This window comes from Lytechinus variegatus, chromosome 15 (assembly GCF_018143015.1).
Source record: "Lytechinus variegatus isolate NC3 chromosome 15, Lvar_3.0, whole genome shotgun sequence".
Classification (NCBI taxonomy): Eukaryota; Metazoa; Echinodermata; class Echinoidea; order Temnopleuroida; family Toxopneustidae; genus Lytechinus; species Lytechinus variegatus.
Window position 1 is genome coordinate 9,846,775 of NC_054754.1, and position 27,275 is coordinate 9,874,049.

Sequence of the window (27,275 nt, forward strand, 5' to 3'; positions counted from 1 at the left end):
TTTCTAGGCATACTATATATTGATTTTCGCTTTCAATCGGGTGCCTACTTCACTCCTTGGTGGCGAATGACAAAACAACACATCCAAACAACCTTACCGTGAATATCCGAGCCTCAAAATGGCTAAGAGCACTTCCATCGCCATCATCCTCAAGTTCAACACCTTCAATCGAGTCGCAACCAAAATGTTGTCGAGCTTCCCGCTACGAAACAAAACACAAAGATAGAAAACAAGAGGCGGTGGAACGTCAGGCTCATACAATGAAAGTGGAGGGGCACATATTGTTTGGCAGACAATAGGTGCACCTACACTTTCTTTGTCCGAGTCTGATGTTCCGCCGCCTCTGTAGAAAATCCATTCTCAATTATACATGTAGTTTACTAGGGATGTTGTACCACCCTCCATATTCCTTCCGGTCCCACTTTTAGGTACACATTTTTAAATTCTCCATCAACAGCCCATTCGTCAATTAAGAACTCAGATAAAGATTTACTTCCTCTGATAAAGCTTAGATTATTGCCCTTTTTTAAAGAAGAAGCCAGCGGGCGTCCATGGTTTTCATCTTAAATTTCAAAAGTTTCGAATTTCGCTTTCATTTCTCTTGCATGTCAATCTTAGATGACTTTAGGATTTCGAGATACTATCCATTATCCTTCAGACCTTCTCTCCAGAATTTCATGAATGCTCTACATTTCTACCGTTGTTCGATGAGGCTATGTGTCTCCCCGCCATTTACCCGCGTCATAAATATCAAAGGACCAAGCTTTGATCCTTGAGGAACACAATGCAGCATATTATGTATTGTACGCCGCATGGCGAACAGAAAAAACATCATCCCGAACGCGTTTGCACAGATCACGTGAGGTCATTATTTTAACATTAATGGCGAACTGACGTAACATTGACGTGCTTGTCGAGAAGTCTCTATTCATATACTTACAACTATGTTCGGGGTAACCAAGATTGTGACGTTCCGCTGTGTTTTCCCTCCACGGATATCCCAATCTAAAGACATAGTTCGAGCGACACGTTCACTCCATTTGAAGTGTCCAGCACTGTGAAAGAAGGGTGGGGGGGATAGTCTTAGGAACCACCCTGATCTAGAGGGGTATCAAGTAGGAGGTGACACGACATTTGCTCCTGCCACAATTGCTCCGGTCTTAATATCTCAATAGAAGGCTTAGGGTTAGAGTAAGGATTGCAATAGAGTTTATGCTTCAGAATGATGGAAATATTATGATTAGGGTTTATTTACTTGTAGAGGTTAGGTTTTATGCTTGGCTTAATGTGCAGATTCTCCATCGGAGCAATTGTCGCCAGAGCAAATGTCATGGAACCAAGTAGGAAGCCCAGTAAATTTTGTTATAAACGATGAGTGACTAGAACAAATATATGCCTCTGGTTTGAGTGGATATCGCAAATGGAATTTTTTATCCAGCTTTCATGCTGTCAAGAGAATTCTCCCCCAAAACATTGCTGTTTTCAAAAAGATACTTCGTACTTCGTTTTTCCGCATTGAAACGTCATGATTACATCTTATGAACGTGTTGATTCTGTAATAATAATTTTAAATATCATATCATTTTAAGACTACTGGGAACCCATCAATATTACAAAAAACTCTCTATACTGTATTTAGAAAATATAATTGAGACAGATCTTTAATAAAATATAGAATTTCAACTAATCAGTGACAAAAAATTACTTCCGAATATACGTGCTCGTTCTCGAATAAAAAGAACAATACAATCTGAAACAAAAACAAATCAGAACTTTTATATCTCACCTACTGTCGAATTCAGGAAAACCATTTTCCTGCAGGGGTGTTAATGGGTCCCCATTTTCATCTCTAAAAAATGCAAACAAACCTGAATTGACACCCTGTGCGAGGAAAAGGAAAGAGAAGGATTAGACATATTTCTTCATCTCATGTAATATTCTACCTCTTATGATGTAGACAATGGTGTGGCACCTGGATATTTTGATAAGGGGTGCAGCTCGACGACCTAAATGTAAATTCACACGAGAGGTATTGGCTCAGATCTCTCGTTTGTACACCCTTCTTCCTTTTTTTCTTCCGTTTCTTTCCCTCTTTTTTCAATTTTTTTTCATGTCTTCAAAAATCATAGGGGGCGGTCACCCATCCCCTTTATTGAAGCAATAAAGCAACTGGTCACTAAGGTGGGGTGGAAAAGACTTTTGATAGTCAATTTGTAGAATATACATGAGTATGGAGGGAAATCAAAGAGCTGAGTCACTTTTTAACAAAGTGATAATTATAATAAACACACTTGCTAAAGGCCTAGCTGGTCACACCGCCCGAACGTTGTTGGAGCGGTCGTGGAGCGGAGAGAAAAAATCATCACCGCTCGCTACCGTTCACCATTTTCGATTTCGATTGTTTTCTTTTTTGTTTTCGATTTTTTCCCCATTTTTGTGAGCGAAATTCGACCCTCTTTCCCTACCGCTCCACGACTGCTCCAACAACGCTCGGGAGGTTTGTGGTCACACTGCCAGAACATGCTGGAGCGGTCCTGAGCGGTGTTTAAAAAATCATCTCCGCTCATTACCGTCCACCACCTTTTAACAGAAGTTTACCGCCGTTAAGGCAACGCCGTATACGCTCGGCCACCGCTCATGGTCCCTCCTACCGCTCTGAAAGTTTTGAGCTGATAAAAATATTGCGAGCGATAAGAAGCGAGCAATTTTCCACTCCGGTAAAGTTCACCACCGCTCCAACAACGTCCAATCAAAGTTTGGCACCGCTAGACGCAAGTTCGTGGACGCTTGGGTCCGCTAGGCTAACGCAGAAATATTGAAAGTTGGACCACTGCTGCTATGATTAAATGTACCACAATTTCTGGTAGAACGGTTGTAAGCTCTTTTTTACGAGCGGACACGGGATTGCTGGAACGGTGTCGGGCGTTGAAGCAGCTATCCATTGTGGTGATGAACTTTGGTTTGGCGTTGGTATGGATGAGTCACCGCTAAAGCAATGCTAAAGCAACGCCGGCTTCAGCGATGCACCGCTAAGGCAACGCCCGTGTTTTCGATTTGTTTTCCCCGATTTTGCGCGCGGTAACGAGTGTTGTCGAAATTCGATCCCCTCTCCTTACCGTTCAAGGATCGCTTCAGCAAAATTCTGGCGGTGTGACCTACTTTAGACAGCACTTAAGACTAACTTTATCATAATTATCTAAGCGCTCTACGGTAATGCACAAAAACACAAAGTGGGTAGATTTATTGCAGAAGGAAGACGCGCCATGGCTTGGAATCGAATCAACGTCCCTCAGATTTAAAGACAAGCGTCATAACCACTAGACCACGATGTCCTCACATAGTAGATTGAGGTAAATTGAATTTAAAAGCATTGATTTAAGCTTAGGAGGGCAAATTGTTTTATTTGATTTAGAGAATAGTTTACGTTCAACATTGTTTAATATCCCATTATAATGGCAATTTATCCTAAATAAACATGGATAGAATGATTGGAAAGGATTAAAGGCCTCTGGGGCATTTCATCAATATTTTCGTCCGACAAGTTGTCAGATCTGACAACTTTCCTGGATATTGATTGGTTGAGAAGCATTCGATTTAGAGAATAGTCTACGATCAACATTGTTTATTATCCCATTATAATGGCAATTTATCCTATATTTAATGACGTGATCACTAGGCCGGAAGGTAGAAAACAGAAATAACTGTGTTGTTTATAGATCTGCTTCCAATAGTTCTTAAGTTAGTTCAAAATACGAATAGAAACCTGAAGTATTTATTGAAGATTTTTTGAGAAATACAATATGTCAGTCATGCGCTTTTTATTCATAGATTAAAACACAAAACGAGCGATCCTTTCAACTTTATTAGCTAATATATAACATGATTGGCATTATAGACTGTGCAAATAAACTGTTTTGTCCGTTTTAAACCCATCACTCCAAAATAATATAATGTATCTTTACTTTCATTCGATAGACGAGTAAATGTTCGAGTTGCTAATGTGATATTACAAACCAAATGTACAGTATATAAGCATGTAAGAAATCAAATGTACAACAGCTTTGGCGAATCTTGTCGTGCTGTGAAAAAAGGGAGATTCATTAAATCAATTCATTTAATTGATGAATAAAAATATTCCACAAAGATATCCTCTATTCATAAAAAAAAAATGGTGAGGGCAAAAAATGCCTCTGCTAGGGATCGAACTCGAGAGCCAATCTTCAGACGCCGGTGTCTCAACCACTAGACCATGCACAGAGATAACAAGTTAGCCAGCTATCTGATTGCATGATTTGTCTGGTGGAGATGACTTGGCAGCCATGCCTTAACGCTGGATCACGCGAATGATTAAAGAAAAAAAGTTATATAGAAGTGTGAGAAATTACAAACAAGCCTGCATCACAGTTGCCAAAACTGTTGTACATTCAATTTCTCACACCATTTTTACTTACTATTGCATGGTAGATTTCATGCTGAACCACTTGCTGAATTACTTCTGGTGCGAATTGTCTGAGAGAATCCGGACAAATATTCATTGACCCTGCAATTGGTCTTGGGGTTTAAAATAATTCAAATCATTAGTCAAAATAGATATTGTGATCTTCAAAAAATCATGTTAGTGGCGTGAAATAAAATTAAAAGACTGTAACACTGAAAACATGGATAGAATGATGGGAAAGGATTAAAGGCCTCTGGGGCATTTCATCAATATTTTCGTCCGACAAGTTGTCAGATCTGACAACTTTCCTGGATTCTGATTGGTTGAGAAGCACTGTTACTATAGTAGCTGTCGGATAAAACAGGACTTGTCGGATAAAACGTCTGACAAGTCCTTTCATGAAACGCTCCCCCGGTCACACTGCCCGAGCGTTGTTGGAGCGGTCGTGGAGCGGTAGGGAGAGAGGGTCGAATTTCGCTCACAAAATTGGGGAAAATCGAAAAAAAAATCGAAATAGAAAATGGTGAACGGTAGCGAGCGGTGATTATTTTTTCTCTCTGCTCCACGACCGCTCCAACAACGCTCTGGCGGTGTGACCAGGCCTTAAATATTTTCATTTTTGTGAGGTAACGGTTTTGCCAGATATTTATGCAATAATGCATAGACAATAGATATATTATGATCCTGTCATCTGCATATAGGGGTGAAAATTGAACATATCGAATGCATAATTTTATGTATAGGCCTATATAATCGGATATTTATGGTATCCGCAATCACTGCAGAAAGCAACATTTTGCATGCAATCAAATGGGGATCTTAGCCAAATTTTGCTATGCCCGTCGTTAATGGGCGGGTCAGGGGCAACGGGCAGAAATCTAGCTTGTTAACTATGCCCGTTGCCCTTGGTTACCACCTGAGTTTGTTATTTTAAAGGCATGTTCGCTTACATGACGTCAGTTTTGACCAATCAGGGGAACGGATTATTCGACATTCTTAAAGAGAGGTTTATAATCCCACCTATTGAATGTTAGACCAAGAAAGCATGGGCCGGCGAATGCAATAACTCCTTCTGCACATGCATTTACAGAGGTGACATATAGCACGAAATGGACATCGTTAATTCCTCTCTCCTCTGGTCCTCCTGGTTCGGGCTCGCAGTCGTACTCGGTCCCGTTCTCATCTCGTCGGCAATTCAAACATGGCTGGAAAAGAATGGTAGTAAGTGTACTATAGCAGTGCCATAAATTGTGATTATCACCATCATCAAGAATTATCATCATCACATTCATTTATGTGACAAAGAAAACAGTATGATGAAAAATAACATTTATTGGTAACATGTTGTAATCATGACTAATGATGATAATAATGATATAGTAATAATCATTGTAATAAAGATTAGAGTGATTTGATGACAGCAATAATTCTGAGAGATCTGACAGCTAATTTTGACAACAATTTTCATAAAGAATGATAACAAGGACTTTCCTTGTATTTTATTTTCTTTGGCCAAGAAGAATGTTTTAAGTCTTAATGATATTCTGAAAAGATTTGGTAAACTTGAACACAATCTTCAATTTTGTCATATTCAAATGGGCTATGTCAATGGCATGATGAGCCAAAAGATTTGAGGGGCCAAGCATGGCATATATATAGAGCAAAATTTCTGCCAAAAAAGTTTAAAGCAATTGAAGTGAGCGAGTGAGCAAAGTTTTTTCACTTTCTTACTATAAGAAAAGCTAATTTTGTGATAGATTGTGACAATATGTAAAGGAAATAATATCACACTTACTCCTTTACCTTTCCTTTTTTCCTTTTCTAAGTTTATTCTTGGTGGTGGAACTTCTCTCTCTTTTTTTTTTTGGGGGGGGGGGGGGGGGTTCTGATATTTGTAAAGAGATGAGAAAGTGGGAATATAACTTTATTTTGTTAGTATTCTTTATTCCGATTTTTGAGCTTAAATAAGTGTAAAAGATACATGTAGAAGAAATGAGAAATTAAATGTAAAAGGGGTTGTGAGCAGGAAAAAAAAAACATGAAAATGGACACGAGTCCTAAAAGTGACTCATTTTCAGGTCATCATTTCAAAATTTCAACTTGTGCTCTCTTGCCTCCCCCCCCCCCGAAAAATCCTTGTGAGGAAAAATGCCCCTTTTCCAAAATCGAAAATGTTCTTTTTTCCAAATGAAATATGCCCTTTTAAAATGAAATACCCTTTTTTATAGTAAATAATGATATATTTTAGGTTCGAAAATGGCAAAATTTTGGATCGCGCTTGCATCATTTATTTTTAGTACAATATTAATCCTGTTCATGGTTACAAAAATGTTTAGAATTTTAAGGTTAGAATATCACAAATTTTTGGTTCGCGTTCTGCACTTGCATCAATTATTGTTGTACATGTAAGCAGGTAAGGTACTTAACCTGTTCCTGTTTACAAAAATTTTTTTAGAATGTCGAATTTTCAGGTTGAAATATCAAAAATTTTTGAGCTCGCGCTTTGCGCTCGCATTATTTGATCGGTGAGTTATTTATATTTATGAGTCACTAAACATGCTAAATGCAGTTCTTTATCAGCTTACTTTGCACACCTGTAAGTATATTAAATATTTCAGCTCACGCTTAATTCTTTAGTTAGATACACATCTTTTTTACAATTACAAAAACAGCCCGGAATATCTAATTTTTATGTCACAATATCAAAAAGTTTTTGCTTATGATTTGCGCGGCAACATCTCGCAAGGATGCCCTTTTAAAAGTGATTAGCACTGTAATTGACCAAACATCGAGTCTTTCACCTTCAGAATTGAATTGTTTTAAACCACTAACTCAAAATATCTATCTTATCAATGAGAAATCACTAAAAAAGGCTTTAGTCAACTTAATTTCTACAAAATACACAACTACTTCACTTAGTTGATAATCTTATTTAGAAAATATCTGTTTGCACCAAATGCCAATTTTGACATGTAAGTGCCCTTTCTGGCTTTGACCCCCCCCCCCAAAAAAAAATAATAAGAATACGTTCTGCCGCCCCTGTTCTAGGGAGTGGAGAAAGAAATAAGTTGAGAATAGGCATGCCAGGATCAGATAACCGTGGTAATAATAATCATTGCAATGTAAATTGCATAAAAAAATAATAAATTATAATAATAATTTAATAATGAAAATAATAATAACTATAATGTACAAACAGGTGACAAAGGTAACTATATTATTATCTTAATATATTGTCTAAATCTGCCATGAAATTAGTTTTGTTTTTCGTGCACAAAGGTCAAAATTTTTGCTCGCTCAGTTCGCTTGCTCTCACCTATTATACTATCGAAAGTTTGAAATGCCTTGGCCTTGAGGTTTTCAGGCCTTGGCCTTGGCCTTGGGTTTCCATGCCTTGGCCTAGGCCTTGGAGGTTTATGCCTTGACAACAGCACTGGTGTGATACATACATAAATCATGTGATACAGAGAGTTCAGTAAGTAATATATTAGCAGCCATACTAGTGATGATGATTTCTTTAAAGATAAAAGGTAATTGTGTCTATAATCCGTATATGCCCTTTTCTAAAGATGACACTGGGTAAGGAAATCTATTTGAACAAAGATATGAATACCTACATTTAAATGATGTTCAGGTAATGTTGCTAAACTACAAGTGGCACTTCCACATGTGCAGTTAAACACTTCTCCATTGAAGATGTATGTCCCAGTTTCACACGACCTGCCATTGAAAATGAGAAATCGACGTTACCATTCACAGTGATCAACTTCAAGTTTTCATTTCGTAGCCATGTTATAGCCCATATGAAAAAACGGGAAGAAAACGGCATATTTTGTGAATTTAAATTTCTCCGTCTAGACATATGCATGAAACAGCTTTCTCGACCAGTTTGGTCTATTTTTCATGTTTTTGGATAGATTTGCTGTTGGTTTGCAAAATGGTGTCTTTCGTTTGCTGAAGACGGGTAGATACCAACTGGTTAGAATATCGTCGTAAAATTATAATTCAAATAAGGTGGTCGATTTTCAAATCATTGAAATTCAGTTGAATCATCCACTCAATGTGTGCTCAATGTAAATACTTGGCGACTAACGGAGGATTGATGCTACAAAACACTGTTTTATTGCATTTGATGGCGTTTAAACCATCTAAATAAGACCGTTGAGTAATAGGGCCTTCTTTTGAATATTTGTTAAACATACTTGGCTAAACTTATGTGAGAATTGGGATTGATTTGTCAAAAAATTGTATTGTAGGCGTAACACCTACAGAGTAATTATCCACCCTTTTTTCATAGTGTTTAGTAGCAATTTCATCAATGAATAAAGAACAAATGCAGTGGCGTAGCTAGGATTTTTTTCCTGGGGGGGTCCTTGCTTTTTTAGGGGGGCACCATTTTTTCCGGTGTGTGTGTGTATGTGTCACAAGGGCGGATCCGACTTTCTCCAATATGGGACGGGGCCCGAAATTATCTTCACCTATATTTCCCCTTTCAGTCACTTCTTAGTTTTATTCTTATAAAACAACATAAACATGAAATAATCTCATAAGCCTTATAAAAAGCGCGAGCGTTTTTTTTTTACTTTCATGTACTTTGTCCTGAAAATGTGATATTCTGGGCAGTTATGTGTGATCCTGAACAATATTCGTATGTAACTAGATGGTTACTGCGAACGCCAAGCGCGAGTAGAAATTTTTATTTACTGTTCTAACTTTATCGAAAAGGGACCTGTTAAGGACTGCTTACAGTTATCCATGAAGACGGTATATATTTCAATAATGCGAGCGCAAAGCACGAGAGGAAAAAAATCGAGATTTTAGACCTAAGAGCGGGACATTCTATTTATATTTTGTAAATCATAAATATGATATAGTTAATTGGGTATCATAAATAATGCCATCGTGAAGCGTGAGCAGACAATTATTAATATTTTGATGTGAAACTGGATAATTTAGGTACACTTTAAACAAAGAGCATGCAGGCTTTTGCGCATGTTTTAGATTTAGACCTAAAATCTGGGCTGTCTGAATACATTAGTTTTGTTTAATGGAACATTTTGGAATACACGTAGAGAATAGGAACCTGGCAAATCAAACAATGTGACCACGCAGCGTGAGCTTAAAATGCTGTAGACCATAAAATGGACATTTTAGAAAGCATTTAAATTTGTAAATGAAAAAAGTAATAAAAGCTCGATGTTCGAGCTAATATATGTTTTGTATATTGACTTCAAAACTTGCTCCATATAAGTCTATTGAGCAAGATATGAATCTCATCGAACAGGCACCTCTGGCGCGAAGCGCAAGCAAATATTTTTATAGTAACATGAAAGATTTTTTTTTGCAAGTCTTCCCCTCACATTATTTCATTCACTCGTCTTCCTCCTCTTATTTTCCTCTTCTTTTTTTTCTTCTGTCTTTCTTCTTCTTTTCCTTTTTCTTTTCTTCTTTCTCCCTTTTTTTTGCTCTGTCAATTTTTTCAGGGGGGGGGGGCACCTGGGGGTACACCAAATCTCAGGGGGGGGGGCACGTGCCCCATAGGCCCCCTCTCCCGTAGCTACGCCACTTATAAAATGATAACAAGGAGCTTTAAAATGTTACCTCGGGAAAATGAAGCTTTTTAATCTTTCCTTCACTCTGAGTTGTCTTGATATCAATTCGACAGTTTGCTGAGTAGTATTCTGGGATTTAACGAAGAATAGACAGGATATAGAATCGATGTAGCTTGAGTAAGGATTATGAAATATCAATTCGAGAACCCCCCCAAAAAAAAGTGAATAACTGACTCCTTGGAGCGGGTTGATAAATTCAATTAGATCAAGGGTTACATTCATTTGTTGCCCTTTTTAAAGTGAAAGTTTTTTTTAAACATTGGAATGTTGGCCTGCACATTAACTTCACCCTAACATGTCTTTATTGAGTGATCACTGACGTCATTACCAAGGTGATACATGGCCCTGGAAAGAGGGGGTGCTAAGGGTTGAAGCTGAAGTAAACCCAACTCCCAAGATGTTTCTGGGGGTACTTCGTATGTTGCACGTCATAGGCATCAGGTTGGTAGGCCTACGCTAAAACGTCGCAAATTGACCGAAATCACCTTCATTTTGGAGCGACTTTGCTTTCTTGTAATTTTTTTTAACAAACCACCCCCCTCCTCTTTAGAAATTGTTCCTAGGCCCTTGAGGGGATATTTCCCTTTCTAGTTTTGCCCAACCTCTGTGGAATTAATTCCAATAGTTCTTTCCCTATACTCTAAAAACAAATCAGTCAAACATGAATAGTTAATAGGGTCAGCTGGGTGCAACTGTTATTCTAGTCATATTTGACTATTTTCGTGTCTTATTTTACTAGTTCGGACTAGAATATATGTCAGAAATGTGACTATCAGTGATTTTCATATCAGTTGCACCCAGCTAACGACTGATTTAGTCACTTTGACTGATTTTTGTAAGAGTGTAATATCACATTGTTCAGATCCAAATTAAACACTTATCTAATTAAAAAAGCATATTCATCATAGCTCCAATTACAGTTACTTTCATCTTTTATTTCAGTTTATTTGATTATACATAAATAATTAGTGAATATATTTTGTTTGTTTGTAAAACGCTTTTTAAAAAGATTTCACTTACAATGACGACGTCTTTTTCTGTTGAGTTTAGGACTGACTCATCGTACCAGACTTCAAACGTCATTGGTTGGCCTGTGGTCCGCTCAGATCTCCTTTTGGTTTGTATGTTAATCCCTGGTTTCAGCTTTGTAGAAATTATAAAAAAGGAAATAATGATCAGTGAAATGATAATGCTTTTCAGGGCTTTAGCTGCAGCAATGATAGTAAAAGTATGCAACAGCGCTTCTTAGACAATTATCTGCCTTTATGTTTTGTTTGTTAATTCATATTGCAACATTCTTATAATAAGTGTTATCAGAAAAAAAAATATGTAGGTGATTCCATTGAAAAAAATGTTCTTGTGTCCGTAATGAACAACACGTACGTGCCAATGACTTTAAGAGATTTCCGTTCGCAATCAAAACTAACGTCCAAGACTGACATAAATTAGAAAATCTAAAAGCTTTTATTTAAATTCTAGAGGGTTTTACCCTTTAAATTTGAGGCATAAGAACAGAGTATGAACAATAAGATTTAAGTACTACGGATGATATCAATAATGCAAGCGCGAATCGCGAGCTGAAATTTTGCAAATACATGTAGACGGGTGCTCCAGCGCCTATTCTCTGTGCTTAGCTGCCCTTGCGTAGAAATCGGTGGACACGTCCCACAGGGTCACTTTGATTATTCTTGTCTGTTTTCACGGTTCTCTCCCTTTTATACTCTCTTTTAATTTCCAATTTTCATTTCTTTTGTATCTTCTCTAGGTGACTTCACTCATTCAAAACAAGGTTATGTTATAACCTTGTTTTCTGTTACCATTCCTTGCATGTGTGGTGAGATAATGTTGGTAATGTTTGGCCTATTTTCTCTTGTTCTTGGGTCAATATACTTGGTTTTTATTGAAACTTATTGATTATATAACTGTGTTCTTAAGTAAAATGAATTCTTTCAATTATTTTTTTCTAAATTATAAATAGAAATTGAAAAATGACAATTTTCTTGAACTTTTATTTTCCACCAATAGAGGGCCTGCACAAAAATAAGCCAAAAACTCAAGTCTATGAGCACTTCAGTGAATTATAAAACAAAAAATGATCACCACCTTACTAGTGAAAAAAATAGATTGCAACTGTATGAACATTTTTACTTTGTTAAAAAAAGTGGCATTTTAATGAATTTTTAAAATGTGTTTTGTAGTACTGCATTGAGTACAGTTAGATTCCCCACAGAGAGGATGGTAGCAGTGAACAAGTGGGTGATTCTAGAAATGACTGCAGTGCACACCATGGATTGTGTCACAAATGCCTTGCGTTTCGAGCAAATTTGTTGGGCCTTTTCAAAGTGAAAATCTGATTTTGGAATAGATAAAGACAGTTTAACATCATATTATCTTACCATTTTCCTTTTCGCCGTGAATCTTCTTTGGGGTGTGCCCCCATCCCCCCATCTATACTCGAGTATTTTAATAAACCCCGATGTTCTATAAATCACCATTACCATCATCTTTTTCTTCTACTCCCTCATTGTCATCATGATCATACGTGTCATATGATTCAACATTATTATTACAATGTTCCATCATAAATCATGGGGCTAAAAATACAGGCCACACCCACAACTGATGTATTTAGGGATATATCCCCCCCCCCAGATCGATACCAATAAAAAAAATAGATTGACAACAAATCAAACATGAACTGCTAGTGGGTCATACCCACCCCTCTCCTTCTCTCCTCGTCTCTCTAGTCTCCTAGAAATTGCACAAAAAACAAACAAATCAAACATGAACTGCTAGTGGATCATACCCACTCCTCTCCTTCTCTCCTCGTCTCTCTAGTCTCCTAGAAATTGCACAAAAACCAAACAAATCAAACATGAACTGCTAGTGGATCATACCCACCACCTCTCCTTCTCTCCTCTCTCTAGTCTCCTAGAAATTGCACAAAAACCAAACAAATCAAACATGAACTGCTAGTGGATCATACCCACCACCTCTCCTTCTCTCCTCCTCTCTCTAGTCTCCTAGAAATTGCACAAAAACCAAACAAATCAAACATGAACTGCTAGTGGATCATACCCACCACCTCTCCTTCTCTCCTCCTCTCTCTAGTCTCCTAGAAATTGCACAAAAACCAAACAAATCAAACATGAACTGCTAGTGGATCATACCAACCACCTCTCCTTCTCTCCTCGTCTCTCTAGTCTCCTAGAAATTGCACAAAAAACCAAACAAATCAAACATGAACTGCTAGTGGATCATACCCACCCCTCTCCTTCTCTCCTCGTCTCTCTAGTCTCCTAGAAATTGCACAAAAACCAAACAAATCAAACATGAACTGCTAGTGGATCATACCCACCACCTCTCCTTCTCTCCTCTCTCTAGTCTCCTAGAAATTGCACAAAACACCAAACAAATCAAACATGAACTGCTAGAGGATCATACCCACCACCTCTCCTCTCTCTAGTCTCCTAGAAATTGCACAAAACACCAAACAAATCAAACATGAACTGCTAGAGGATCATACCCACCACCTCTCCTCCTCTCTCTAGTCTCCTAGAAATTACACAAATACCAAACAAATCAAACATGAACTGCTCGTGGATCATACCCACCACCTCTCCTTCTCTCCTCGTCTCTCTAGTCTCCTAGAAATTACACAAAAACCAAACAAATCAAACATGAACTGCTCGTGGATCATACCCACCACCTCTCCTTCTCTCCTCGTCTCTCTAGTCTCCTAGAAATTACACAAAAAAACAAACAAATCAAACATGAACTGCTAGAGGATCATACCCACCACCTCTTCTCTCCTCCTCTCTCTAGTCTCCTAGAAATTGCACAAAACACCAAACAAATCACACGTGAACTGCTAGTGGATCATATCCACCCCTCTCCTTCTCTCCTCCTCTATCTAGTCTCCTAGAAATTACACAAATACCAAACAAATCAAACATGAACTGCTAGTGGATCATACCCACCACCTCTCCTTCTCTCCTCCTCTCTCTAGTCTCCTAGAAATTACACAATTACCAAACAAATCAAACATGAACTGTTAATGGATCATACCGACCCCTCTCCTTCTCTCTTCGTCTCTCTAGTCTCCTAGAAATTGCACACACAAAAAAACAAAACAAATCAAACTTAAACTGCTAATGGATCAAACCCACTCCTCTCCTTCTCTCCTCGTCTCTCTACACTCTAAATTACAGGGATTTAAAATAAGTCCAGGTGGACTGTAGTTAGGGACCAATCGATTTCTGGATTTAGTTTTAATCCCGAAGACTTAGATATAAATATCAATTGATTTGAATTTAAATCTTTCGAGATTTAAAAATGAAGCCTAAGGATTCAAACTAAATCCGAAATTCGATTGGTCCCTAACTACAGTCCATGTGGACTTATTTTAAATCCGTGTAATTTAGAGTGTAGTCTCCTAGAAATTGCACAAAAAAAAACAAATCAAACATGAACTGCTAGAGGATCATACCATGGACCTATCACTCTGTAGGTCCATGATCATACCCACCACCTCTCCTTCTCTCCTCCTTTCTCTAGTCTCCGAGAAATTCCCCCCAAAAAACCCCAAACAAATCAAACTTAAACTACTAGTGGATCATACCCACTCCTCTCCTGCTCTCCTCCTCTCTCTAGTCTCCTAGAAATTCCCCCCAAAAAACCCCAAACAAATCAAACTTAAACTACTAGTGGATCATACCCACCCCTCTTCTCTCCTCCTCTCTCTAGTCTCCTAGAAATTGCACAAAACACCAAACAAATCAAACATGAACTGCTAGTGGCTCATACCCACTCCTCTCCTTCTCTCATCGTCTCTCTAGTCTCCTAGAAATTGCACAAAAACAAACAAATCAAACTTAAACGGCTAGTGGATCATACCCACCACCTCTGCTTCTCTCCTCCTCTCTCTCTAGTCTCCTAGAAATTGCACAAAAAAACAAACAAATCAAACATGAACTGCTAGTGGATCATACCCACCACCACTTGTTCACTGCTACCATTCTGCCTGTGGAGAAACTACAGGTAGGACTATGGCATGCCAATGCTGTATTGAGCACATACTTTAAAAAATCATTAAAATATCACTTTTGTGACCAAAATTATTAATTTCCATACAGTTGCAATTTATTTTTCATTAGTAACTTGGGAAAAATTATTGTATTCACAGAGCGCTCAAAAACTTGAATTTTGGGCATATTTTTGTGTACGCCCTCTATTGGTGGAAAGTAATATGGCAAGAAATTTTTCATTTTTTGATCTCTATTTTTAATTAAGAAAAAAATTATTCAGAGTGTCAAATTTAAATAAGAGCCAGGTTGCATGAATAATAGGTGTAATGGAAACTGTCAGTGTAAAAAAAATCAGGCATTTGCCCGAAACAAAAAGAGAAAATAAGCCAAACATTGGCACCCTTATTTTGACACACATGGAGATATAACTGAGAACAAGCATTGGATGAGTGAGAACAAGGTTATATCATAACCATGTAACTTGTTCATTGAATGAGTGCTTCTCTCCTCCTCTCTCTAGTCTCTTAGAAATTACACTAAAAAACCCCTACGAATATTGCATTTATTTTGGCTCCTCAAAACGGTTCCGGGTTAGGTTAGACTCCATTCCCTCCATGAAAATCAAAATAAAACAATGTCTCATGAATGTACAAAAAAACTTACATTTTGAACCGCGCCGCGATTAGCATGGTTAGCGCGTACATTGAAATGTCGGTCTATTATTGAGTACATGATACCGTGTAATGAAGAGTGAGAAGTTAAAATCCCTACCATTTTCAGCTCAACTTTTGGAACTTTGCACTTAGCGCCATCGGGGTCCGTAAACATTTCCTCTCCGCGAGTAAAGCCGAATAAAACCATCACAGAGAACACGATGACCAATAAACAAACCCTCATCATGATAAATAAATGACTTAAACGACGAATATCAACGAAAAATATCCTGGGTTTATTTGAGGAATCTGGTTTCTGTTAAGGGATACTGTCCTTGTATACAAAAGGATGAAAAACTTTAATCGCTCTATCCCTATGATGGTGAAAACAAGGTTTGTCATAGGACGACTCCTTTTTACACGCTTAAGTGACCTACCTGTTAACAAAGCTATTTAAGTACTGACCACCGATTGTATTCGGTCAAAAACCGTGGACGGGCGATTCCATGCGTGCCGCGCGGGATATATTCCGACAACAATTTACTGTCTCTGAGGTGAATGCATGAGCAATCAAATGTTCCTTTTCTTTCTTTCTTTTTTTTGTCAATGACAAAGTTATAGTGGGTAGTAATGTGAAACAAGTGGAGCGCCTCTGGCAGTCTCACCTGCATCGCGCGATTGAATACAATAGCAGTGCTGACTTTGAAAACTACTATTAAACAATTAGTTATAAAAACACCATTCATATATATTATGATACAATATTACTTTCATTGACAATAAATGACAATTAACCTTGAGCATGCGACATAAGACGTGTCAGTGATACTTGATTACCTCTAAATCCACATTTTATAAACTATATCTATAAACTTTTAAAGTTATGACAGCAATCTAATGATTACCTCCAAAATGGCCAAAGTCCATTGACCTTTGACCTTGGTCATGTGACTTGAAACTCGCATGAGATGTTCAGTGATAATTGATTACTCTTATGTCCAAGTTTTATGAACTAGATCCATACACTTTCAGAGTTATGATGGTTATTCAACAAATACACCAACATGGCCAAAGTCCATTGACCTTGGTCATGTGACCTGAAACTCGCACAGGATGTTCAGTGATACTTGATTAGTCTTATGTCCAAGTTTCATGAACTAGCTCCATATAATTTTTAAGTTGTGATGACATTTCAAAAACTTAACCTTAGGTTAAGATTTTGATGTTGATTCCCCCAACATGGTCATTGTCATGATTCATTGACCCTAAATGACCTTCATGTGACCTGAAAATCAGGCAGGATATTCAGTAATACTTGATTAACCTTAACGCCAAGTTTCATAAACTAGGTCCATATGCTTTCTAAATTATGCTGTCATTTCAAAAACTCAACCTTCGGTTAAGATTTGGTGTTGAGGCTGCCGCCGTCGGAAAAGCGGCGCCTTTGGTAGAAAAAAGGGATAACCAGCTAAAAAATCTTATTATGGGTGAATTAAAGGTGAAAATATTGAGTATCGTACGGGAATCCCGGACGACACGCAACTTTTTCACCTCTAATTCACCCATGGACAACACATTTTTATTTCTTTGTTGATTTGTTGATTGTTACTTTTTTTACATGGCTACTCAGTAGTACTTAATTTTTACCACCACGAAACAAATTGAATTTCCTTGTTTGTTTGGCAAAGTAGCTTTAAAAATGTGAAAATGGCTGATTTTTCTAAGCATAGAATCGCCCTGAAAATCTGAAAGAAAATGTGGAGACCCCTCGAAAAAAATAAAACCTTTGTTGTTGTATGAGGTATACGTTCGTTCACCCGTAGAACATCAGTCGTTAAGAAGTATCTGAATGCACGTGGTCTGGTTGAATGCCACCAAATGACTTATAATACAGTAAGTATGTATCTTATACAGTAGGTATGTATCTTAGACAGTAGGTATGTAAATGTATCTTATACAGTAGGAATGTATCTTAAAAAGTAAGTATTATCTTATTCTTATACCATGTATACAGTAGGTATGTATCTTATACAGTAGGTATATATCTTATACAGTAGGTATGTATCCTATACAGTAGGTATGTACTAACATGTATCTTATAGAGTAGGAATGTATCTTATAAAGTAGGTATGTATCTTATTCTTATACAGTAGGTATGTATCTTATACAGTAGGTATGTATCTTATAGAGTAGGTATATATCTTATACAGTAGGTATGTATCCTACACAGTAGGTATGTATCCTATACAGTAGGTATGTACATGTATCTTATACAGTAGGAATGTATCCTATACAGTAGGTATGTATCTTATTCTTATACAGTAGGTATGTATCTTATACAGTAGGTATGTACATGTATCTTACACAGTAGGTGTGTATCTGGTGTATCTTATACGGTAGGTATGTATCCTATACAGTAGGTATGTATCTTATACAGCAGGAATGTATCTTATACAGTATGAATGTATCCTATACAGTAGGTATGTATCTTATACAGTAGGAATGTATCTTATAAAGTTGGTATGTATCTTATACAGTAGGTGTGTATCTTATACAGTAGGTATGTATCTTATACAGTAGGTATGTATCTTATACAGTAGGAATGTATCATATACAGTAGGTACATGTATGTATCCTATACATTAGGTGTGTGTCTTATACAATAGGTATGTATCTTATACAGTAGGTATGTATCCTATACAGTAGGTATGTACATGTATCTTATACAGTAGGAATGTATCCTATACAGTAGGTATGTATCTTATTCTTATACAGTAGGTATGTATCTTATACAGTAGGTATGTACATGTATCTTATACAGTAGGTGTGTATCTGGTATCCTATACAGTAGGTATGTATCTTATACAGTAGGAATGTATCTTATAAAGTTGATATGTATCTTGTACAGTAGGTGTGTATCTTATACAGTAGGTATGTGTCTTATACAGTAGGTATGTATCTTAGACAGTAGGAATGTATCATATACAGTAGGTACATGTATGTATCCTATACATTAGGTGTGTGTCTTATACAATAGGTATGTATCTTATACAGTAGGTACGTATCTCATACAGTAGGTATGTATCTTATACAGTAGGAATGTATCCTATACAGTAGGTGTGTATCTGGTGTATCTTATACAGTAGGTATGTATCTTATACAGTAGGAATGTATCCTATACAGTAGGTGTGTATCTTATACAGTAGGTATGTATCTTATACAGTAGGTATGTATCTTAGACAGTAGGAATGTATCTTATACAGTAGGTACATGTATGTATCCTATACATTAGGTGTGTGTCTTATACAATAGGTATATATCTTATTCTTATACAGTAGGTACGTAACTCATACAGTAGGTATGTATCTTATACAGTAGGAATGTATCCTATACAGTAGGTGTGTATCTGGTGTTTCTTATACAGTAGGTATGTATCTTATACAGTAGGAATGTATCCTTTACAGCAGGTGGGTATCTGTTGTATCTTATACAGTAGAAATGTATCCTATACAGTAAGTATGTATCTTACACAGTATGTATGTATCTTATACAGTAGGTATGTATCATATACAGTAGAAATGTATCTTGTACAGTAGATGTGTGTCTTATACAATAGGTATGTATCTTATTCTTATACAGTAGGTGTGTATCTTATACAATAGGTATGTATATTATTCCTATACGGTAGGTATGTATCTTATACAGTAGGTACGTTTCTTATACAGCAGGAATGTATCTTATACAGTAGGAATGTATCCTATACAGTAGGTGAGTATCTTATACAGTAAGTTTTTATCTTTTACAATAGGAATGTATCTTATACAATAGGAATGTATCCTATACAGCAGGTATGTATCTTATACAACCCTCATGGCTTCTGATCCTTGATAATCATGATGATAAAGGAAGCATACACATCCAGAAACGTATCGTGGAAAAAACGGCGCCCGGGGCAAATTTGATATCGCGCTTCTTTCAGCATGTTCAGAGTTTCTTCTTGATATTATATCAGCCACCGTGATCTATAGCTACACGCTAATCTGTCATCGTAATATTTATTATCAGAAGGTAGATGCGCAAAAGGTCCTCAAATACATGCAGGTGTTGAATTCTGCATTTTATTCATTTCATTTTTAACCTGTGATTTACTTCTTATCATAACCATACATGTATATGGGTATATTAGAAGAACTGTTTTGAAAAAAAAACACAAAACTATGTGAAATAGTATTACGATATAGGCTTATTCGGGCAAATCGATTAATGGATTTAGACGGTGACTTGAATGTTGACCTTTTCCAAGAGTCAATGTATTTACGCCAGTTTTTACGGGCGAATTAATGAATTATTGATTATCGAGTACGCACACTATGCATTATTTGTATATGTCAATCAGACATGAAAATGTTTCGTCGTGGTTTAAATGTAACAAGTTATCCTTAAACATAAGTAAAACTCATTTTGTTCATTTTCAAGCCACTCATAGGAATGACGATTTTCCCAAAGACATTCTAATTGACAATGAGCCAATAGATAAAAAGGAATCTGTGAAATTTCTGGGCATTACAATAGACAAACATTTATCATGGAACCAACACGTAAGCAAAATATCCTCATCAATAGCTAAAGGAATTGGAATATTATACAAATTGAAGTATTTTTTGCCAGAGCACTCCCTTTTAATGATATACAATGCATTGATACTACCATATGTTAATTATTGTAACCTTATTTGGGGAAACTGTAGTAAAACCAACCTTGAACATTTACTTTTATTACAAAAGAAAGCTGTAAGAATCTGCACAAAATCAACATATCTTTCACACAGTGATCCTCTTTTTTATCGTCTAAAAACGTATAAGATATATGATATAAATACCATGCAAATAGCTATTTTCATGTATAAATATCATTACAAACTGCTTTCTTCTGTATTTACCGATTTCTTTTCGTATAATAACAACTTACATTCATATCCAACACGGACTTGTCAGAATATTCACTTAGAAAATCCTAGAACACTATTAGCACATAAAACACTTAGACATCATGGGGCTGACATATGGAATACATTGCCAAGTTCGCTGAAACAGTTAAGATTCATTTCTCCTTTCAAAAAAGGTATTAAATCACCATTATTGAATAAATATTCACAAAGTTAATAGGCTATTTCTATATATCTTATGAAACACATGTTTTAAAAAACAGGAAAACAACAACTATAAGAATACAAATAAAGCATACATTATGAGGACCAAGCGCCCCCCCCCCCCTCCTCCCCCGTCATTATGCACCTGCACCCTTACGTTAAGATAATGTAGTAAGAATAATTATCATCGTTTTCTGGGGTTGCCACGCAGTCAAGCTCAGCTTATAGTGGCAACCCCTGCAACCTTCTAATAATCGATGTTTTAATAGAAAATGCATTATTATTTATTTTTTTTTTTTGCTTGTCAGTTATATGTATATTATTATTGTATTTTCTTTGTTAATATGTTCATGAAAAAGTGTTGCAGAAACCAATAAATGAAATGAAAATGAAATATTGTCTATCTTCATTAGATATGAAATTATCTAGTCTGGCAGTCTCAGTTCTACCCACTTTATGATCGTTGATTGCCATTGACTTGTTGTTCAAGAAATTATGCAGTAACACAGAGAAACGATCTTACGTATACGTATAAGCTCCCGAAGGTAGCAGATGTGCAGTAAAGTCGCAAGCGCCCTCTTGAGAAGGGATACTTTTAAGGCAAGCAACTGGGCGTTGTGGCGTGCGCCTATAATCCAAGCTGTGGGGAAGTTACAAATTGATTTCGAGGTTCGAGCCCTGGTCACGTCTTTCGGATGGTGACGTTAAAGCCGGTCCCAGACGTAAATAATCATATCTGATTGATACACGTCTGACAAAACTCAAATAGACACACACACACGCAATAAGGCTATGCTAACGGCTGAGATGAAATCCATCGTTCTAGAAATATACACAACAAAAAAAGTAAGCCCCCCCCCTTATAAACAAACATCAATAATTTCCGAACCAATGCGAGTTTTTGATATACTTTTACATGAGCGTGTAGGTAATTTTATAAGTTACCCTCTGACTAAATGTTATGGACGTATTTTAGGTCATGCTTCAGTGAGCTCCGTCATAAGGCAAAAATGTCACTTTTCAAAAGTCACATGCCAAATATCATGACCTTTGATTCTATTTCATTGGAACTAATTCCACATTCTCATCATGATAAATAGTAAGACGGCTTGTAAAAGGTGCTTTCTAAAAGACGATACAACTTTTTTGGCTAAATTTCACGGTTGAATAAACACGAGTCAAAATTTGCTATAATTTGATTTTTTACACATTTCTATCAATAAAAATTATAGAATATGATGGCAGTTATTTTTGGGAAGAATATCTTTATCAATATTCATCTAAATGAAAACAAACAATACGATTTTCAAATATCATAGGCAAGTATTGTTTCATTTTGGGAACTGAAAATGATTTTTTCTCATTTTTTTTCGTTATGTTGATGAACAATTAATATGCTTTAATGATGCACAGGCGTTTAATTAAACATTGAGGCTTGAATGAACACGTGGAATGTGATTAGCTCTTTTTTAAGTTATTAGAAAAAAATGCAATTTGTGAATATGGATTTCTGTCACAAACCTCCTTGCATAGTTCATTTGATTTGGTTTTTATGAAAATCCCGATGTTTAATGCATCAATGAGCACACAATATTTGAAAATTATGCAGATGAGAAGAAAATTCAAGGCCTTGGCCCCACTTTGTGCCGGATCGAATGGTTATTTTGGCGTGTGCGCCTTTTAGATAGTGTTACTCTGAAGCCATGTGCGAACTTTCATGAAATAACTGTTGGCAGAACTAACAAAAACCATCCATGAAACAAACCCTCATTACATATTTGTTAAGATTTTGACTTCCTCTCTTCTAGATTTGTGTAAATTATGGGTGCATATGTTTTAAAATAAGAAACCTCTTATTCAATATGGTGGAACTTTTTTCAAGGCTGTCTTTAGCCATGTCATTTGGCAGTAAAATTTATCAACCTATGGGCAGAATTCTGTGGAAAAATGAAATCGATTTGTTTATTTATGGATTGGTGAGCACGCACCAAAGTGGGAAAATTTGTATTGTTAATGTCACAGACTCATTTTAAAGGGTAATAAAGTGAATATTGGGGGCAATTCGGCTTCAAATGTGAATTCAATTTCTGTTGTTTTTATCATCCATCATTTCTATCACCACACACTTTCCGAACTTTAAACATTTTCATGGTTGAGCGAGCACATTCGAAAACTTAGGAATGAATACTCTTTTTACTGCACAAATGTATTATTTTCCTAACAATTTCTCATGATCAATTTAATTCATGGACAAATCAGTGGTGGATCTAGAATTTTAAAATGGGAGAGTGGCCTATAATCGGGGAACCACCAACATTCAAATCATGATCTAACAAGTTGTAGAGGATACTAACATAAGGCTCGGTGTAAAAATGGCAGAGGCAAAATGGCAGAGGTAATAATGGCAGAGGTAAAAATGGCAGAGGTAAAAATGGCAGAGGTAATAATGGCAGAGGTAAAAATGGCAGAGGTAATAATGGCAGAGGTGAAAATGGCAGAGGTAAAAATGGCAGAGGTAAAAATGGCAGAGGTAAACATGGCAGAGGTAATAATGGCAAAGGTCAAAATGGCAGAGGTAAAAATAGCAGAGGTAAAAATGGCAGAGGTAATAACGGCAGAGGTAAAAATGGCAGGGGTTTTAATGGGAGAGGTAAAAATGACAGCTCTAGGTAAAATATGGCCAGTCTTAAACCCTATGCAATTAATTGTACATAGATAAGATTAGAAGTGCATGTCACGGTTAGGCATTTCATCATATCATTATGTATTCATCGGCCTAACAATGCTATTTACGAATTCGTTGGAGGTGTACCGTGAAGGCTTTTTAAAACGAAATCAAACGACAGATATTTCTGCATTCAATTTATCGAGAGCAAAATGAAACTGCACTTTTCTCATTCATCATTTTATAACATTCCTTTTGTCTTGCTGATTTTGTATATCTAAAATTTTGCCAGGTTTACAAATGCAAAAAAAAGAGAAAGAGTAGACATAAGAGAGGTGGAGGGAGAGAGAGAGAGTTAGGCGCAGGGAAAAAACATAGAGAACATAGCGTTGAAATTGTCACGAATGATTGTGGTTGAATATTATGTCCTTATTTGTAATGTCGTCTGTACTATTTTTAAATATTTGAATGACAATAAGCATGCGTTCCTAGGCTTGGCACTGAATATGTAACTGATTATGAAATTCAATGATAATCTTGTTTTGATTGGTAAACCAAATTCGGGCCGATCGAGGGAAAGAAGACCCTGAACCTCAACCACTGCATCCAATATGATATAAACGCCTTGATGGTCATATCCCTTGGAGGCGGAAGTGCTGTTGTGAATTTTGTACACCATAAGCAGCACCCTCTTGGTAATTAGCTTTGTATGCTAAAATGTAGAGATTTGATACAAATCTCTGTTATTTTTCAAACAGAAGAAAAAAAAATTGTTTATTATCTAATTGTTATTATTTTTGTTGTAATTGTTTTCTGACCTATAATAATTTACGTTAGTTTAATAATTTTTTTAGTCATTTTCCCCCTTAACCAAATCCCCTTTCCTTTTGGAGTGATTTTTTTTCTCGGCTTTTTAACAAACCAGCACCCCATATCTCATTCATGTTTGCCTCTGTCATCTTTACCTTTGCCATTTTCAACTCCGCCATCTTTTACACTGTTTAGTCAGAAAATTTATACTTAAAAATAAAAAATCCTGCAACATAGTCTGGAGAACAACTGTAATCTTACTGCACTGTCTAATCTTACATGCATTTCAATGTGTAAAATTACGGAAAATTGGTATTTTGTGCGTGTACTGAGTATATTGCAATGATAATATGAGATAGGACACTCTAATGAGAAATCTGTTTGTACTTTTCCACCAGTGAAACTTTGACATTCCAGAGGTGAGTTAAAGTGAGGGAGTGTACCAACACCGCAAAAAATCTGCCACGTCCACCACCTATATTTAGCATTTTAAATCTCCAAAAATGTATAAAGAACAATGCAGTGAAGTGTACTCGCGTGATTTTAAGAATTGCATCCTAAAATTTGGTACGCTAAAAAAGTGAACGGTCATTTGTAAACAAGAAAGCGTGGCAGCCTAACTAAATGTGAATCGGCTTATTCGATCAGCTTATTCTGAAAATGCTTTTTTTAGGTTCTGTATGCCGTTAAAAATATCGAGGGAGAGCGCTGGTAATTCTCAAATGTAAAATCAAAATTTTCAACAACAACAAGAACAACAATTTAAGATCACTCTTACAAGAATAAAATTTCAGCCGATGCTCCAGCATAATTTGCATTTGAACCTTTTCAAAACGTGAGACAGGCTTTGTTATTGAATTGTTAGAAATATATGTATTCCCGATTCAGACCACCATAATGCAAATGAAGTCCAAACCTGGCAATCAATTTTGACGAATGATTTAACCCAGCTTGAAAATATCAGATCTAACGGTGGAGGGCGACATTCTCATCTCAACAAATGTACGTCCCTTTTGTCCTGTTTGTCATGCCGAGAAGAGAAAGAAAAGCACGACAAAGGATCTAGTCTGGTGAGCGTTACGCCCCCCCCCCCGAGAGGGGGGGGGGACGGCACTTACATTGACGAGTGAATACATGTGCGACCAAAAAAAGGGGAAAATTATGTCTTTTTCAAGATAGGGCACGTTACGTACGTAACGTAATAAGGATGTCAGAAACACAAAAAGGGTATCTATTTCGCTAAGAAAGCTACGTGTTAAGGGTCAAATTTACGAGGGTGTAAAAAAATTAAGACTAAAATGTTTTATAAAGGATGTACTTTTGGCCCTGACAGTAAACACTACGTGAAAAGATTTCGATTTGCGCGAGGTGTGGGGCCGTACTAAACCCAATGATGTAGGCGTAGGTAATACCGACGGCGGACGTCGTGACTGAACAATTAACATGATTAAAATATCGCTGTACTTGTTTAGGGGTTCAATTCAGGGAATACTAGCCAAGAGTAACGTTTGTTTCCAATATTTGTTAAGGGTTAGGTTACCCACGCCAATACTTGTATGGGGTGCATTTTAAGAATATGAACAATACTTGTTTAGGGTGCTTTTCGAGACCCATGGTCGCGCATGGTATCCACTCGTCAATGGAAATGACCCCCCCCCCCGGGGTTATGCCTCACTTCCCATGAAACTGTCCATCAGACCACTTCGTAGTTACTTCATGGACAATTTGATAAAATGACCCTTCATTTCTTTCATTATAATATTTAGATTTCAAAGCAAGATATTACGTAAGCATGCCAGCAAGATGAAGAAATTGAATAGACCACGTGACTATATAGAATAGCACATCATTGAACACTCTGTGAAGTTATTTTTACTTTGAATGCATTATGATGTACTTGGTAAACTGAAATACCTGTTGTTCGTGGACGCATTAATTGTTGATTTTATGGATGTTAATGAAAAATAATTCAAAAGAATATATGAATAATCAAGTTGGTGTCTATCTCATTTAATTTTCACTTTAGTACCAATGACCTTCCTCAGTCTGATCATGCGCAAAATCTTCTGATCATGGGCAGAGTGGAACTACGAACTTGCTTATAAGATGTTAAGATGACAAGTGGACATGTGCCCCGCCTTCTCAGTGTGCAAAAAGGAAACACCGGGGCTTTTAAAAAAGAACAGAACTGCCTCTATGTTGAAGGGTGGAAGCATGAGCCCTTGGTATTCAGGCATAAATTGGCATATACAGATTTATCTTGGTCTTGTAAAACAAATTGTAATATAGAAGCGTTACATTTAATGTCGTGTTACCCCCCCCCCCCATTTAAAAATTCTGGCATCGCTCCTAACTATCTTAAAGAATAAGGGGGCATCAATCAACTGAAGTAAGTATGTATAAGCCTCTTCCTCGGAGTTCAGTTGCTTACACTAAAAGTGGTGCTTTTACTTGCAGTATTTACCAGTTGGGTACTTAAGGGTACTTGGCAAGCACAAATGCACTTGTAATGTGCCAACACCCTATATCCATACAAATTTAATGGAATAAGAAAAGCTTTGGGTTATTTTTCTTTATGGTTTATGATTGTGCGCCACCTAAACTGGGTCACGGGGTAGTAGTTTATGGCCTAAAAAACGAATGCGAGACATCGTGCCAGATCACCTCACCGGTATCTGTTTGTCGGACACCGTGTATGGAGGGCAATTTGTTCCAGACGATAAAATTCGTTTCGATCGAAAAACTTAGTTCATCGGCGATAGACTAAGCTTTTCGCCGATAAACTTTGGTTATCACTTGAAAAACACATTTAATCAAGAAAGGGGTAAGTTTACTCCCGACATACATAGTTTATCGTCATAAAAAAAACAAAATTTTCGCCGATAGATTATTACTTTAAAAACTCAGTTTATTCGTGCAAA

At 36.8% G+C, this 27,275-nt stretch overlaps 1 protein-coding gene across 1 annotated transcript in view; it reads right to left on the reverse strand.

The window, feature by feature from the left end:
• The window catches only part of LOC121428565, a 32,316-nt gene extending 16,191 nt beyond the window's left edge, over positions 1 to 16,125 (reverse strand). Inside the window, exons 1-9 of the mRNA XM_041625275.1 lie at positions 15,849 to 16,125; positions 11,071 to 11,193; positions 10,040 to 10,119; positions 8,056 to 8,158; positions 5,459 to 5,643; positions 4,452 to 4,551; positions 1,787 to 1,881; positions 941 to 1,055; positions 98 to 202 (exon numbers count right to left, since the gene is read on the reverse strand). Coding sequence (XP_041481209.1) covers positions 98 to 202; positions 941 to 1,055; positions 1,787 to 1,881; positions 4,452 to 4,551; positions 5,459 to 5,643; positions 8,056 to 8,158; positions 10,040 to 10,119; positions 11,071 to 11,193; positions 15,849 to 15,977 — 1,035 coding nt within the window. The 5' untranslated portion in view covers positions 15,978 to 16,125. The remainder of the gene's footprint in view (positions 1 to 97; positions 203 to 940; positions 1,056 to 1,786; positions 1,882 to 4,451; positions 4,552 to 5,458; positions 5,644 to 8,055; positions 8,159 to 10,039; positions 10,120 to 11,070; positions 11,194 to 15,848) is intronic.
• Positions 16,126 to 27,275: the final 11,150 nt, after the last annotated feature.